Source organism: Dama dama, chromosome X (assembly GCF_033118175.1).
Source record: "Dama dama isolate Ldn47 chromosome X, ASM3311817v1, whole genome shotgun sequence".
Lineage (NCBI taxonomy): Eukaryota > Metazoa > Chordata > Mammalia > Artiodactyla > Cervidae > Dama > Dama dama.
The window spans coordinates 142,400,314-142,418,383 of NC_083714.1; the positions used below are offsets into that span (position 1 = coordinate 142,400,314).

Here is an 18,070-nt window from a genome sequence, read left to right on the forward strand (position 1 = left end):
CTCTCAGATGTTTTAGTGTTTATATTATATGTGATCAAATATTTTTTCTTCAAAGTGAGTAATAAATTCCTTTGATGAAACTAAACAAGAAAGAAATGTCAATATTTTAATGAGTTGCTTACACAACTGAAGCCACCATGTAGGTTATAGGAATGTAAGTTATGCATCAGATGGGTGACTTTAATAATGTTAATCTCCAGCATGGGTTGATTTTTAGCTTTATTATTACTATCTGGTTTGATAACTGAGCATTTAGCTATCTTTGTCTTTAAGGACTTCACTTATTTACAGATTTGCAGTTCTTTGTAGTCTAATCTTCCTGTTCCTACCCTCCTTCCTTATCTCAGATGCCTTTCAAATCCAAATCTTCTAGGACTGCCTGCATTATCTGACAAGGCTAGTGCAAATTTAAGTAGCAAAACACATCCTGCAACAGTTTTGAATTAATCCACCATTAAAGATGCTTTGGCTGCAAGTGACAGAAACCAACAAAAATGTGAACATATAGCAAAGCAATTGGTTATATTTCTTTACTAGGAGCCCACAGATAGGCTGATTCCAGGACTTATTAATTCAGTGGCCTTCCACCTTTTTTCTCTGCCCCAGTAATGGATCACTTCCTTCTTTGTCTGGCTTCCCTCATCACAAAATGACTGTGGTAGCATCGGCATCAGTGCTTCAGTGGTGGCATGAAGAGGCAGAGAAGAGCAGTGCGCCTTCAGCAAGTATTTTTTAATAGCGAAAAAGGATTTTCGCTGCTCTCTCCTAGCAGGCTCCCCTCCCTTCTCAATCCCTAGAACTGCAACACCTGCCAGTGCCCAAATCAGTATGGCAGAAAGAACTAGACTGAAGATTCCTTTCCTGAGGCTGGGGTGAGAACTCATCTTGGGATGCATGACCACACAGAGGGTGAGCACCTAACAAAACAGGGAAAGAAAAAATTGGATGTGGGGTGGAGTAGGATAAAGATGGGTTTAGATTAGAAACTATTTTTGTCCATAACAGCAATGTCATCTGCCATCGCAAACAAGCAGTAGGGAGGAAACCATTCTTAGATTGATTTGCATTCGTGTCTAACAGTGTTTTGCTTTTGCTGCTCAGGAGGTAATTAAGAAACTGAATGGAAAGGATTAAAGATTTAATCATAGCACAGTTACTTGTATGGTATTTCTATAGCATAAGGGGCTTCCCTGGTGGCTCAGCAGTAAAGAATCAGCCTGCAATACAGGAGACCCAGGTTCGATGCCTGGGTTGGGAAGACCCCCGGAGAAGGAAGTGGCAACCCACTCCAGTATTCTTGCCTGGAGAATCCCATGGACAGAGGAGCCTGGTGGGCTACAGTCCTTGGGGTCACACAGAGTTGGACACAACTGAAGCGACTTAGCACACATACATATCATAAAGAACCACTCAAATGGTTCAAAGAATAATCAAAAATAGGAATGGGAAAGGAAAGGATGAGGAGCTTAATAGTCTTCATCCAATTGTACCATTGAGCCAGTGACTGAATCTATGACAGCTGTTTTCATGACAGCAACTGGCAGAAATTTGGAGAAGTTTCCAAGGATTAAAGTCTATGACTTAAAGATAATTGATTCATTTCTTGCTTATTCATTATAAAATGGTATCTATCCAGAGAAGGTAGGTAGCATTAGCTCCTTAGAGAGGTCAAAAATCACACCATGTGTCAATGCCCTTGTCTGAGTCTTTTCAACTTGACCTGCAAGATTTGGCTTTAAAACAAGTAATGCTGAAACACCTCTAATTTGCAATTTTATATCCTTGAGTTACCAATCTAGGGTATTTCTTTGGGATGAATGCTTTCTGTCTTTTTGTTCTCCTACCTCCTTGCTTTCCTTTACGCTCCAGGAAAGAAATATAACTTAAGGAAATGACTTGCCAAAAGCCATTTTTCTTGTCCTGATATTTGGACACTTTTGTTTCTGCAAGTACAATACCTCCATAGACTAAGTTAAAAATACTGTTTTCAATTCAATGTATGCACAATAAGAGTTGCACATTCAAGAGCCTGGAAGGGCAGACTAGCTCCTAGTTTGAGAGAAGGTAACAGCAGAGCTGTTCTTTTGGATCACGAGCTTATACCTTTATTTATTTATTTTTTTCTTAACTCATAGTACTTGAAAGTGGAAAAAATGACAGCAAGGAAAAGGTCCTTGTAGGGTATAATTTGTTCACGACCAGTTATTACAGTAAGCAGTGATTACACAGGATGCCTGGTTAAGGAAAAAACCATAGTTGAGCTTTTAAGCCCATGGCATCCAAGCCATGCAGACAGCTTTTCTACCTCACATTTTGGTAGAATAACGAGACATGCTGGACAAATCAAATAGCTCAATGTTTTCTGTCCTAGAACCTTACTTGTTTTGAGGTTCAAGAATCTACAAGGTCTTTTTTTTTTTTCCTCTTGAGAAAAAATTTCAGAACTAATTACCTTGCCAAATAATTTACATGAAAGGAGAAAGGTTTCTTAGTGTTTAGTTTAGCTGGAAGCATGGTGACCTCCAAGAGCTGTCTTTCTTTACAACAGTGAGACTCACAGAATGTTCTTAGTTTCTGACCACAGCTTTGATAATTTCACCGCCACTTCAACATGTAAACTGTGGGGATTACTACATTTCTCAAGTACTTTGGGGAGCCTTGGCCCTAAGGAGAGACATCAGCATTGCTTAAGAATACCATAAATATTTCCTTCCCCAAGAAACACAGACACTTTGGAAATTAGATTTTGAAAACTCTAATCCACAAGGTGATAGCAGGATGAAGAAATAGTGTTGGATAGATTGGAATTTAAACCAAGAAGAATGACTCAGTGACCCGGTTTCTACCTGCTTTCTATTTCAATCAAGGTTAATGGAAAAACTGCCAAGGATAAGGTGATACATAAATGGAAACTTTAACCTATATAGATTTGATTAAATAACCAAGAGTCCATTGCGTGAAATATTTCTTGAAAATAGCATGAATATCTCTATATACAGTGAGATTCAGAGTTGACTGAAAGGCAGAGCCAGTTTGTGCTCCAAAACATTGTTTTCCCACTTTTTCCACATAGATTGTTTTCTTCCAGAATTCTTGTTTTTCACTGTCTAGAGCCCTAGTTCCCACTAGAGAAACTATCAGTGTCCCCCCCTGAATTTGAGATTTTCTCATCTTTTTTCACCAGTAGAACACTTGCTTGATAAAAGTTTGGATTACTAGGAATAAAACACTAAGAGGCTTAGGACAAGAACGGATTTCCTAGACTCAGCAGGCACCATGTGATATATCAGGAGAAATCCCCACCAAAATTCAAACGCTCCTGAGAAGGGTAACTTCATCCTTTAAGACTGAATTTGAGGAGCTTCCCTGGTGGCTCAGTAGTAAAGAACCCACCTGCCAATGCAGGAGATACATGTTCTATCCCTGATCCGGGAAGATCCCACATGCCACACAGCAGCTAAGCCCAGGCGCCATGACTGCTGGGCCTGAGCTCTGGAGCCTGGCAATTGCAACTACTGAGGACAGTGCACCCTGCATCATCCCTTACGGAGGTTACTTGTTTTAGAATAGAGGACAGAGCCCTCCTTTGGCTCCTGTCCTAAATATCTGGGGTTAATCCCAATTTAACTCTTAGGCCAGAGTATCTCACTGGCTCCAGTGGTTCCCATATCCTAGGATTGTTGCCACATTTCCGGCCAAGAAGCAGAGGTGGCCACTTTCCTGGTAACTACTACTCTTTCCTGTCCAGGTTGCTCTCCTTTCCTTTTCTTTTGATGTACTTTGAATATGAAGCAGGCAACTCGAAGTGGCAGGGGCTCTTTTGAACTCATTCCACTGCACATGCGTGTGGCAGTAACTGGTTCCATTGTCCAGCTTGAATTTTCCTGGAATATGATCTTGACTGGCGTTTTGGTTGCCCAGCTCTCATCAGTCCCTATATCATTTTCCAGTGCTGATTTATTTAGCCAAATTAACTTAAATCGATGAGATTAATTATCCAAAAACACTAGACTTGAAGTGTGGGCCCAACGAATGGCCTTCAGGTGCCAGGGACCATAAATAATAATATTACTTCTTTGACAGAGCTCCAAACTGGAAATAAACTATCTGGTATAGTCTTTCACTTGCCTTATTTTGGGGAGATCTGTGGCTTGAGAGCCATCGAAAGGGGATACAGATGAGAATAAAGGATGAATTTTAGTTTTAGTGAAGGATTAAACATAGTTTTAGTAACTGCTTTTATAAGACATCCACAGATTGTAACTGTGGATTGTAACTCACCTAATGTACTTTCACACATCCAATTTAAAACTACATTTTGGTTTATCAGAATAGGCATCAGAACATGAAAAGTAAACAGATTCTGTACTAATCAGTGTTCTTGAATGCACATGACAGGTACCAAGTCTAGATAAACTTAAACAGAAAAATGATTTAGAGAACCTAAGAAATAGGAAGTATCTAAAGATCATCTAACCAGCCACGTATGAAAACATCACCAGTGTCATAAAAACAGATCTGGTCAAGCCTCTCAACTGTCGACTCCCTTTCCAGAAAACATGCTACACAGAATGGCAGATAAATGGATTCTTTATATTGGCCTAGACACATGTTTTCTTTCAGATCAGAGGGATATGATTAGGAAGATTATTTCAATAGTTTCAGCTAGGTCAGAAACTGGCTTGTGAGTCACCTTCTTCCCATAAAGTTCAGCTTTATGTGTGTGTTTCAGAAGTACTTAAATGAGCACTACAAGCCTCCACTTTCTCACATGCTTGACAAATGAGTCTTCGGCCTTTGCTTGAATTCACCTAGTGCCTGGGGGAAAGGGCATTAAAAAAAACAAAACAAATGCTTAATTTGGGAGTCATTTTAGATTGGCAGAAAAGTTACCAAAATAATAGAGTCCCCCTATGCCCTTCACCCAATTCCCCCTAATGATAGCATCTTTTATAACCTTGGTACCCTTATCACAACCAAGAAACCAACATTGGTATGTTATTCTCAACTGAACTACAGACTTTGTTTGGGTTTCACCAGTGAAAGTGTTAGCTGCTCAGTCATGTCAGACTCTTTGCAACCCCATGGAATTCTCCAGGAGAGAATACTGGAGTGGGTTGCCATTCCCTTCTCCAGGGAATCTTCCCAACCCAGGGATCGAACTTGGGTCTCCCACGTTGCAGGCAGATGCTTTATTGTCTGAGCCTCCAGGGAAGCCACACTAGATTTCAACAGTTTCCCCACTAATAATATCCTTTTTCTGTTCCAGGATCCCATTCAGGATACTGCATGCATTTAGCTGAGCATTATTTTTTCTTTTTTTTTTTTTTTAAATAACAAACGTTTCTTATGTTATAATTTCTGGGAATACCTTACCCTGGTTGTTCCGGTTCAGGTTCTGGTTTATGTTTCCATCCAGCTGACCCGTGGCTGCAGTCATCTGAGTGCAGTCATCCTCTGTGACTGGCCTGGAGGATCAGGGTTCAGGCTCGCTCACCCGGCTGCTGGCTGGAGACTCCTCTTCCTCACCACAGAGCCCTTTGCAAAGGGCTCCTCATGCCATGGTTCCCCCCTGCCCCAGAGTGAGGGCCCCAAGACAGAGAGCGTCCGAGAGTGAAGCCACAGGGAGCAGTGCTTTTTTGTGAGGCTACACATTCCACTGCTGAGCAGTTCCATTTACCCCCAAAAGTGTCTTCTTACAATTTCCTCCCGAATCCTAGTTCTGGCCAATGAAGGGCTGGCCAGTAGGTCTCTTCACCCCCACCATGTTTAGCCCTCTTAAAAAAAGAAGAAGAAGAAGAAATGGTCTCCCCGAGTCTTCCCTGAATGCTAAAGATGCTCCATTCACACAACTGTTCCCCACCAGATGACACCATCTGGTATCCCCCTCCCTGCCCCCAACCCCATCAGAGGAGAAAAAAAAAAAAAAAACTTCATGGAAAGAAATAAAAAGTTGTTGACTCACGGAGTTTGCTATATCCCCCTACCTGTAATCAGGACCTTGGTATAAAGATAACTATAGGCAGACTCACGTTTCTTTATAAATTAATGGAACTTGTTACTGTGTCCAAAATTCATCATTATATATAAAGGCTCATTGATTTGTAAACATTTTTATATTGTTCTTTTAAAAACAGATATTGAGATTAAAGTTGCATATTGTGACCAGTCGGAAAATGACAATGTTTTCTAGTTCAGATGTCACATGGTTTGACCCATAGCTGTTCTCTAGATAGAGTTATGCACAGACCAGTGGTGGTCAACCAGAGTGGTTTTGTCCCTGAGGGACACTTGGCCATGTCCAGAGGCCTTATCATTTGTCACAACAGAGAATGGGTGGGTGTTCTGGCATCTGATAAACTAAAGTCAGAGATGCTACTAAATACCCCCCTGTAGAGAGGACAGCCCCTCAGGACAGAGTTATCCAGCCCCACATGTCATTCATGCCAAGGCTGAAAAAGTGTGGCATAAATTATTTGCAGTTTCTAAAGGGCCACTTCCCATTCTGCCACCCAAGTGTGTCTTTTTTATGTCATTTTTTCCTCACTCTGTAACTGAGCTCCCCTCACTGCCTATGAATTCCTTTGGTTTGCGTTCTCTAAGAGACTGTTTTTCTGGTGCAAGTAAATAGCGAGGCAGCTGTGGTTGGGAAAAGTGGGAGAGGTGCTGCCAAAAAGCATTCCTTCAGCTTTTCTCCGCAGGAATTTTTTTTTTAAGATTTGAAGCAAGCTAGAACCTCCCTTTTAGGCTAGGATGGAGTTGCAAACTCCAAGGCTTGCCAGGTGTGCCATGGCTCAGGGGCATGGGTGTCTCTGCTGGCCTGCGGGGAGTGTGAGGACTGTGGGACTGGTGCTGCCAGTTCTCACACCTTCCTTAAGAGGTCGGGAATCCAGACACATATGTGAACTTCCCAAGATTTCACCTTAGAGCTTAAGTTTTTGCAAATCTCCATGTGGCTTAGGGATGATCATACTGAGTAAGCCAGACAGAGAAAGACATATGATATCACTTATATGTGCAGTCTTAAAAAAAAAAAAACGGTACAAATGAACTTATTTACAAAACAGAAATAGATATAAAGACATAGAAAACAAACTTATGATTACCAAAGGGGAAAGGAAGGGAGAGAGAAATTAGGAGTTTGGGATTAACATATACACACTACTAATATATACAGTAAATTATGAACAAGATCCTACTGTATCGGGCAAGGAGCTATACTCAATATTTTGTAATAACCTATAAGGGAAAATAATCTGAAAAAGAATACACACACATGCATATATATATATATATATGTATATATATATATATATATATACACACACACACATATATATGTATAACTGAATCACTTTGCTGCACACTTGAAACTAACACAACATTGTAAATCAATTATACTTCAATTAAATCAATCAATCAATCACTGTGCAGGCTAAACAACCCAAGTAGTGGGGCGGAGATCTGGGTATGGTCATGTCAAACCCACTAGACTAGTTCTGTGGGTTTTAGAAGAGGGTTTTGTCCCCAGAGTTGCACTTAGTTCTGTTTGACTTCATTTCATGTCTCAGGCAGTTTGCACAGGCAGTTTCTTCTCCTTTCCAGTAATGTGATCTTTATGGAACTCTGCAAGTGAAGGAATTTAAAGGGACTTAAATGTTGATGCCCAGTCCCATATCCACGTGCATCTCTGAATTTGGCTGTCTACATCCATTCTCTGCTATTGCTTCACTAAGGAATGGGCCTTAGCATGTTCTTGCCCATCACTCAGACTTCTTGTAGGGCAGAGTCTAAATGACCCTCACAGATGAACCCCCACTGTTTTACAAGTACCTCCAGAACCATCTCCCATGATGCAGAGGCCTAGTGACCGTAAACAGAGGATTTTCAGCTTCTCATCACAAGTATCTGAGTTCTCCTAGCCACCCCTCTCAAGACAGAGTCAAGTTTTTTAGAAACAGCTGTATTAGGAGTTTGGATTTCAGTTCTACCACCTACCAGTCCTGCGATTTGGGGACAGTTTCCTTTAGTTCTCTGATGTTAATTTTTTCAACTGCAAGATGGATAGATCAAAAGGCTACATGAGTAGATTGTATGCGGATATGTATTAGATGATCTCATACATGCAAAAATAATTGATGCCCATCCTAGTGAACATTTAGAACTCAAATATTGTTAGTTTCTCTTTCCTCTGTAACTCTGTATTACTTTGGACATGTTGCTCCCTGTATCTGGTCTTTAATGTCACCTCCCTCAAATAGACACCATATTTTCCTCACTACAGTGAGAAATTAAGAGCACCAGTTTGGTGTGGGCTAGTACTGGGTGCAAGTTTAAATTTATCCCTTACCAATTTCTGCCCTGGACAAGTTACTTAACCTCTCCTAACATCATCTATAAAATCCCAAAATATAATAGTGTGAGCTTTGTAGAGCTGCTATGAGAATGTAATGAGACCATGGATGCTCAGCTTGTAGTACATACTCCAAAATCACTAGCTCTTCATTGTCCCTGTATGCCTGTGTCACAAGGAAGTCATGCTTGCTGGATGAGATCATGGGCATTCAGATACTTAGAAAAGTTAGAGGTGTGAGAACTTTCTGGTGGTTCAGGACTTTCTTGCTGAGTTTGCAGCCCCATTCAGTTAGTGTAATTTTTACATCGGAGCCATTCCATAAACATGACAAAGTCTTTTGTTATTTTTATTGAGGGATAACATATATATAGTAATGTAAATAAATATGAATGTCCACATGTACAACTCAATGGGTTTTTAATATGTATAGCTCATGGATCATGCAACCAACAACCAGATCAAGATAAGGAACAATCCAAGCACACCAGGAGGCTCCTTCGTGCCCCTTTGCAGTCAGTCGCCATCCCCCAAAAGCAACCCTTACTCTTCTGTCACCAAAAATGAGTCTTTCCTTGGACAATATTTTTTACCCTTACTATCTCTAGAATCAACTTAATACGGAAAATACTCTTTAATAACCTCTATTCTCTGAATCTGATCTTATCTGATTAAAATTAGGAATTGTATACTTCAGTGGCCCTGGGCTCTCCCTGGAACCAACCCAAAACCTCCGTCTGACTTCTGGTCATAGACAGTGCTGACAAGTCCTCATGGTGTGCCCTGCTCTGTGCTCTTTACCTGGAGGGGGACAAAAGCCTAGGAGATATGGTTCTACCCTCAGAGAACTTCTCATCTAGCTAGAGAAACCACCACTACCTGAAAGCAAGTGAGACCATGAAAAGCCTCTCATAAGGGACAAGCTCATGTTTTGTTGTTCTCAACTCTCCAGAGACCCTGTTTGGTACTGGCCTCTCCCAAGATGGCTAGATTAATCACACTCCATACCAGTGATTCCTTTGCTCTGTGGTCACTTGGATGTGGAAGGCTTGCTGTCTTGCCACCTGCTATTGTGTTATGTATGTCTATGGGCTCTCCCATCTAGGATGTGGTCTCCTGCAGGCACATGGAGGGCAATCCTCTAGTGCTTGTTCCAAGATGCCTTTGATCAGGATGTGTGACCCCAATTTTCTCTCCAGGTCACTGTAGCCCATAAGATGGTGCCCACTCTGGGACCAGTTAGTAAGCATATTGCTGTTGTTCAGTTGCTAAGCCATGTCCGACTCTTTGTGACTCCATGGACTGCAGCATACCAGGCTCCTCTGTCCTCCAGTGTCTCCCAGAGTTTGCTCAAATCCATGTCCATTGAATCAGTGATACTATCTAACTGTCTCATCCTCTGCCACCCCCTTCTCCTTTTGTCTTCAGTCTTTCCTAGCATTGGGCTCTTTTCCAATGAGTCAGCTCTTCACATTGGGTGATCAAAGTATTGAAGTTTCAGCTTTAGCAACAATCCTTCCAATGAATATTCAGAGTTGATTTTCTTTAGGATTGAATGGTTTGAGCTCCTTGCTGTCCAAGTCACTCTCAAGAGTCTTCTCCAGCACCATAATTCAAAAGCATCAATTCTTTGGTGCTCAGCCTTCTTTATGATCCAGCTCTCACGTCTGTACATGACTACTGGAAAAACCATACCTTTGACTATATGGACCTTCGTTGGCAAGGTCCTTTGCTTCTTAATGCACTGTCTAGGTTTGTCACTGCTTCTTTTAATTTCATGGCTGCAGTCACCATCCTCAGTGATTTTGGAACCCAAGAAAATAAAATCTGTCACAGCTTCTATTTGCCATAAAGTGATGGGACTAGATGTCATGATCTTAGGTTTTTTTTTTTTTTTCTTTTTTAATGTTGGGTTGCAAGCCAGCTTTTTCACTCTCCTCTTTCACCCTCATCAAGAGGCTCTTTAGTTCCTCTTCACTTTCTGCCATTAGAGTGGTATTATTTGCATATCCAAAGTTGTTGATATTTCTCCCAGCAATCTTGATTCCAGCTTGTGACTCATCCAGCCTGGCATTTCACATGATATACTCTGTATATAAGTTAGATAAGCTGGGTGACAATATACAGCCTTGACATACTCCTTTCCCAATTTGGAACCAGTCAGTTGTTCCATGTCTGGTTCTAAGCATATGCTCATCACTATTTGCATTGTAAAAACATTGCTGTGCAGTATGGATAGTCAGGAAGCTTAAATTACTTTAAAAGATAGAATGGCCCTTATCACACTTTCTGGCATCCGAGGACTGATGGGTTGAACATAAACTGTCTGTATGGTTGTAAGCGCATGGTACGGCAGTCTCTTGAGCAGATTGTCTGTGCTCTATGGGAACAAAAGACGTTCTTCAAAAACTGAAGAATCAATCAGCAAACTACTGATGGATCGCAAGGAAGGAGTGAGCAGTTTTATTGCGCAGCTCTGTTTGTTTTTCCTGAGGATTTTAAATGAGAAAATGGCTAAAGCCATTTTCCTTACACGTTATTGCACATCATCCATCATTTTTTCTAGTTGCCTATTAATAACGTTCACCTCTGTCTATTTAGGGGCATTTTAAAGAATGTGCCTGCAGTGCAGGAGACCTGGGTTCAATTCCCGTGTTGGGAAGAGCCCCTAGAGAAGAGAATGGCTACCCACTCAAGTATTCTTGCCTGGAGAATTCCATGAACAGAGGAGCCTGGTGGGGTTCACCAAGACTTGAACACAACTGAGCGACTAACACTTTCCCTACCTGCCTCAACAGGGTGAATTTTAGCAAGTATTAATGAATGAAATATGTAATTGAGGCATGAAAGAATACCTTCAGTATGATTCCCTCTCTGGAGGCTTCTCGGGTACTAGCAATAGTCTACATCTGAACTTGGCTGCTGGTTATGTGAGAGTTGACTTCTTCATTATTACTTACACTGTATATTTATATTTATATACATCTACACATATCCTACATCCTCTAATTAAAAAAAAAAGTTTTAAAAATTGCTCTATCTTAAAAGAAAATATCTCCTATCCTATATGTATTCTGGTTCTTTGACAACTTGTTTGAAATTTAAGATATGTCCACCGGTTATGAAAAATAAATCCCTTAGGATTTAATATATGGTTTAGTTATTCTTCTGGCTCAACTATTAAAATGAAGAGATGCTAGAATTTTTAAAGGAATATGCTCTTAATATAGTCAAATATATTTGGTGATATGAACTAGTGATGAGCAAAGTGTTGTTGTTGTTCAGTCACTAAGTCATGTCTGACTCTTTGTGACCCCATGGACTGCAGCAGCACACCAGGCTCCTTTGTCCTTCACTATCTCCCAGAGTTTGCTCAAATTCATCTCCATTGGGTCGGTGACACCATCCAACCATCTCATCCTCTGCTGGCCTTTCTCTTTTTGCCTTCAATCTTTCCCAGCATCAGGATCTTTTCCAATGAGTTGGCTCTTTGCTTCAGGTGGCCACAGCATTACAAAGTAAAAGATGTGTCAGTTCTATTTGAAGAACAGATTAGAATCTTGTGCAGTTAGTATGCTTAATGTCTATATGGTATAATATGTCTATATGATAATGTCTATGATGTCTATATGATGTAACATATAGAGATTAATGTTTATATGATGTAACACATCATGGTAGGCCCTGTGGTAAGATCATCTTTTAGACGCTGAAGATAAGAACATACACTTGATGAAAGAGATTGATGGCTCTTTGCCACATCACAACTGATTGACATCATTTTCACCTATATATTTCATAACTGCAGAAGTGAAGACTCTCATGAACTATGTCCATTTTATGGGCATATTCCTTGGCATTTTGAAGGGAAAGAGGGCTTGCATGTGCCTGTTGATTTTATCGTGATGTCTTCTGACTCCAAAAATTCAGAGAGGAGACATGGGGAACATCTGCAGCCCCATGAGGATCCCAGGAATGCTCATTTCTGTTGACGAATGCCTAGTCTGTCTTGTCCTGATATCAGTCTTGCCTTTAAGTTGTATTGGACTCAATCTCTTGCTTTACTACACTATTAAGGATATCTTGTGAAAAATAACAATTCTTAATCCCCTTTCAAGTTTCCTTGCAGCATGGGCTGCATTTCTACTGATGGGTAGCAGTGCAGAGTCCTGACTTGCACTTCCTACACATGAAGTTGACAGCTGCATTATTCCAAAACACATTCTCACTATGATAGCTGCCAATATTTTATGATGACATACTAGGAATTCATTTGCAGCTGCCTACTGATATGGGAGGTATCTATATTCTTTAGTGAGTTAATCAGTGAAGTACATTTGTTGCAAGTGCACATATAAGATGCTGAAAGGATAAATGCCTTATTTATTCTAGTAAAAATTAGAAACAACCCAAATGGCCATCAGTAGGGGTGATGGGGAATGGTTAAGTTATGGTATAGCCATACTATGGAATACTATGAAACCCGCCCCCCCCCAAAAGAGAGTAGATCTGAATTTATGGAATGTGTCAGGCTCCCCATTAAGCACTTTATATGCAACATTTTATTTAATCTTCGCAAGAACTCCATGAAATTCCCATTTTATAGATGAGGACCCTGAGACTTATCCAAAGTCACAGGATTAGTAAATGGTGTAACAATGATTAAATTTGAGTTCTATGGACCCCAAATTCACTTCCTTATTCAGTTACACTCTATTAGCTCATGGATGTCAAAGCTGTGTGTACTGTTGACTCCCCTCTCATGGAGATTTAATTTGAGATGACATTAGTTTGCATACATACGAAGAGACTCATGTAATAGTAAAAGTAAACATATCTAAGTGTCAAAACTAAATGGCTTCTGAAGGAGATAAGTTTCCTGTACTTGCCATGGTTGAAATAGAGTTAAAGAGCATACACCAAGATTCTGGCTATATGTTCAATCCAAGTTAAGAATTTTCACGCATTTTCAAGGCCATTACTCTGTTTAAAATGCCAAATTGTGAGTAAAGTGAGAGGTCACGCCTCTGCTCAAATGTATTTATTGAAAATGTAAACTGTCATTTATCTGCTTGTTTTTACAACTTTTCATTTTTTTTAATATTTACAGATGGACAAAAGAGAAAGAAATCTTTGAGAAAGAAACTGGATTCACTCGGGAAGGAGAAAAACAAAGACAGAGGTAAAAGACAGAATGAACTAAAGCCAATGTGTCTTCCATAGAGCATACTGGTTGAATTTGCTGGGGTTTTTGAATTGCATTGATTTACGTGGTTCAACTCTATTATGTAAACTGGATTTCTACAGTGGAATGCCATTAAAGGCTGTTTGGGTCTACTCTTTTGTGTTCAAGTGGCCCTGTACTGAATTGATGAGTTCAGTTGGTTTGAGCAAAGTATGATTCATGCCAAGTTCATGGTTCCAATTATGAAGCTGGCCAATTAGCAATGTATAAGGAAAACCTGGGTTGAGTAGCCATGGATAGCATCTCTAACGCTAACCAGCTGTCTGGCAAATCTAGATAGTTAGGCAGGGCTAGTTGAATGAGAAAGAGTTTGGATTCGCCTACCATTTCTACTGGAAAAAAAATAGTCTCATCCTCATGGTTAGTGACAATGGGCTGTTGTCAGCATTGTAATGTTAGATCCCAGCATGCTCATTTTTTTTTTGCCCTGTGTCTTTTGGGAATGGTTGACTCTCTTCATACTGTCCCCTTCCGTGGATATTTAGGAAACCAATAGTTTAGCCACTCTCTCAGAGGTATTTGTGTTCCTTTTTAACTAATATTCATTGAGCCTGCATAATGGGCACCTGGGCCCCATTAGCCCAGTACATCTTTTTGTGGCTTGATTCTACGTCTTCATATGAAATGACTGCTGAGTGATGTGGTCATATGAATGTATTTCCATTTTATGTGTCATAGTGAATGAGTGTTGAGTAAGGGAGGCCTTATGTCTTGCCTTGGAGTTCTTTTATATAATGATCAAATTTCTGCTTGAAAAGGCAATGAAAGGCAATGAAATCAAAGGTATAAAAATAAATGCATTGTGATAAGTATTAGACAAGACCTAGATACACCACTGATCCCAGACTCTACACCCATATCTTGAATTGTGCCTAAAGGGTCATGACATCTGGTTCTTGGACTAAAAAGAGATAAAGAATCCTCATAGAACAAAAATGGTATTGATGAACCTATTTGCAGGGAAGGAATGGAAATGCAAATATAGAGAACAGACTTACGGACACAGTGAGGGAAGGAAAGAGAGGGATGAACGGAGAAAGTAGCATAGACATATATACACTACCATGTATAAAACTGATAGCTGGTGAGAAGTTGCAGGCACTCTGTGATGGTCTAGAGAGGTGGGGAGGTGGGAGGGGAGGGAGACTCAAGAGGGAGGTGATATATATGATATATATGTATGATATATGTATAATTATGGTTGATTTGCATTGTCATATGGCAGAACCCATCACAATATTGTAAAGCAACTTTCCTCCAATTAAAAGATAAATTTTAAAAATAAAATTTAAAACAGAATTCTAGAGAATAGAAAACTAATGTTTTACTTCCCTTAGAGCAGGATATCTCAATCGTGGGACTATTGACATTTTCGACGGAACAATTCTTTGCTGTGGGGGCTGTCCTGTACATTGTCTGAGATGTTTAATATAAGCCTCCCTGGTCTCTACCACTCGATGCCGGTACCACCACACCCAACCAGAATATCTCCAGACATTTCAAATGTTTACCTCCAGCTGGAGGAAAGGACATGAAAACATCAAGGATCCCTGCCCCTGACTGCATTGTATTGATAGAATAATTTGTGAAACCTTTAAACATTCCAGTGTCCCCACCTCAGAAAATCTGACCCCATTGGTCTCTAGAGGTACTGGGCATGAGTCGTTTTATAACTCCCAACGTGTACCTTCTAAGATGAGAACTCTGGTCCATGCTAACCAGTATTCTCATCAGGGCACAGTCTACTGTAGCAGAATCTAATGCTAGCATAATGAATGCAAAGGATATTTACTCTTCTTCAGCTACCCATCATTGTCTGAAAAAATTGTATTCTGTTCAATTAATTCATAAATTCATGCCCTTATATTTTAAATGAATATTAGTAGCCAGGGTAGCTTTTTTAAACTAGAGTTTTTACTCATCCTGCTCCTGCCATGGACCATCTTTATCTCGTTAGGTTAGAGTAATCCTCGGTGTTATAGAGTTGTTAAAGGGATCATCCAGACTGATATGAGTAATGTGTTATCTTTAAAGTTGTTTATTCTAAGATGATGATATTGGTACTGGGATCTGAACACACATAATGTAGACTTGAGGTGATTCTTCAGAAGTGCCCATTCGTGTTAAGTGAAACAGAATGAGCATTTCTTTTTTTTGCAGATGTTTTAATTCCCTCAGCAGAGGGAGATGTATGTGTGCCTCTCTATATAAGAAAACAGCAGGAAGTAAGGGTTGGGCAGGAAGGGCCAGGGGAAGTAATCAACCAGTATGCACTGGGCTAGTATACATTTTTCAGACCAAATCATATTTAGATATTATATAGGCTCACTGAAAATTTGGCAGTGTTGTATGAGGTTGCACGGTGTGCTGGCTGGGAAAAGGAAGGCAGATTCTGGTGATTCCAAGGAAAAGATACATCACGCATCCAACTAAGGAAAGAAATATCAAGATATATGGCATAAGAGGTGGTTGTTTTTTTTTTTTTTTTGTAGCTTTGATAGTTAAAAAGATGATATCCTAGGCTTAAGTGAAGCTTAATGACATGGCATTTTTTTCTGACTAGAAAGTCCTATGTATGTCCACACATCCATCACATGGATGTCCTGGGAACCAGGGTATGATCGAGCAGTGTGCAGGGCTCTCACAGTTGTGGTCAGTTCACATTGTTTTCTTCCATTTGAATATTACCATTTGGGTTCATAACAGCTGCACATGTGAAAAATGACAATCATTTGAATTCAAGAGTAAAAGAAGGAAAACAGGAAACTCTAAATGACCTTTTGGGTTAGGTCATCTAAAAATAGATAGGAGAAGCTTTTTAGAATCAAATTGCCCTCCCAAAAGAGTGACTCATTAAATGTTTGATTTGCTGCTATATTAATTGATTCAATCAGAATGAATCATGTCCTGTGTTTTGTTGAATTGCCTTGACATAATATACAGCAGATCCTGTGACACTTCTGTGTCCCTCCTGCCACTTTAAGCAGTGCCCATATGACTTGATTTCCATATGGAAACCAATTCAGGATTGATGCTGGTTCAGAAAACATATATTTTCATACAGAATACTTTCAAGTCCTTCATTTCTCTTAGTTAAATTACTTGGCATCCAAAAAGTATTTTCAACTTTCAGAACTTCAGAAAATTTTTCTTCTGCCAAAAAGAATCACTTTGGGGAAAAAAAAGGTTTAAAAATAGCTGCTTTGTTCCAGTTAATATTGCTCCTAATCAGAGCACAAGGGGAATAGGTTTTACCATAGCCTAAGTCTGGGAGCTAGGTCCCCACTCTATAGGATATTTTCGGATGATGCCATATGTTTATCGACATAAACTCTGGTGATAGTTCAGGTCTGGCACCTTTCTTTATGCTGAAATGATATCATGCCATGTTTTATTGTCCCTCCCTGTCTAGATGTGTTACTACAAGTGAGCTGTGAAGTAGCCCTATAGAAGAATAGTTGATACAACTTCATTCTGTGTCATATTAAATAACGGTTGAAACATCAAGTATTTGTTATTACTCTTTAAATTAAGGAGGGATGGCTTAATGGTATCTTTGAAAGGACTGTCACACCGCAGTGTAAAACATGATCTTGGGTTGGGGTTGTGAGACAACAGTGGAGGGAGGAAGCCTGAATCCAGATGCCAGATCACTTTTTTGTGTCTATTTTTTTTAACTTTTTAATTTGTTTTAATTGGAGGATAATTACTTTACAGTACTGTGATGGTTTTTGCCATACATCAACATGAATTGACCATTGGCATACATGTGTCCCCTCCATCCTGAACCTCAGCCTCCACCACCTCCCTACCCCATCCCTCCAGATTGTCCCAGAGGACTGGCTTTGGGTGCCCTGCATCATACATCAAACTCCCACTGGCTATCTATTTTACATATGGTAATATATATGTTTCAGTGCTATTCTCTCAAGTCATCCTGCTTGCTTCTTCTCCCCCTGAGTCCAAATGTCTCTTCTTTACATCTGTGTCTCCTTTGCTGCCCTGCACTTAGTTCTGGTGAAGGTAAGGTCCAGGATGGGACCGAGGGAGCTGGTGAAAAAAGGTGGCATGCAGGAAAACAGAAGGGGAGGAGGAAGTAAAGGAGATGTGAGAACAGAGAATCAGATGGGTCATTTAGGTAGACATCCACGTCACCTGGGATGATGGTGGCCTAGGGTTCTGACTGCCAGGGTAGAAGAGAGCGATGAGCAGGGGTGCCAAGGAAGCTTGCAGCCTCAGGTTTCAGCCATGCAGTGGGAGGGAAGGATCTGGAAATTGCTGCAGGGAGCTGAGAGACCAGCACACCACCCCCAGGGCCCCAGGACCACGGGGAGGGAAGGGAGACAGCCTCTGCAGTGAGGACGGCAGTGGATGCCGTCTCCTTAGGAAGCGCAGACAATAGATCAGAACGTGATACACACTGTCCCTGGGCCCAGAACACTGACTCTTGGTTAATGTCTTTATGGTTTGCA

General features: G+C 40.4%; 1 protein-coding gene across 7 annotated transcripts in view; it reads left to right on the forward strand.

The window, feature by feature from the left end:
• ARHGAP6 (Rho GTPase activating protein 6) overlaps window positions 1-18,070 on the forward strand; it is a 511,541-nt gene that overhangs the window by 436,785 nt on the left and 56,686 nt on the right. For all 7 annotated transcript variants that reach the window (XM_061136147.1, XM_061136146.1, XM_061136148.1 and 4 more), the window contains one exon: window positions 13,464-13,535. In XM_061136147.1, coding sequence (XP_060992130.1) covers window positions 13,464-13,535 — 72 coding nt within the window. The remainder of the gene's footprint in view (window positions 1-13,463; window positions 13,536-18,070) is intronic.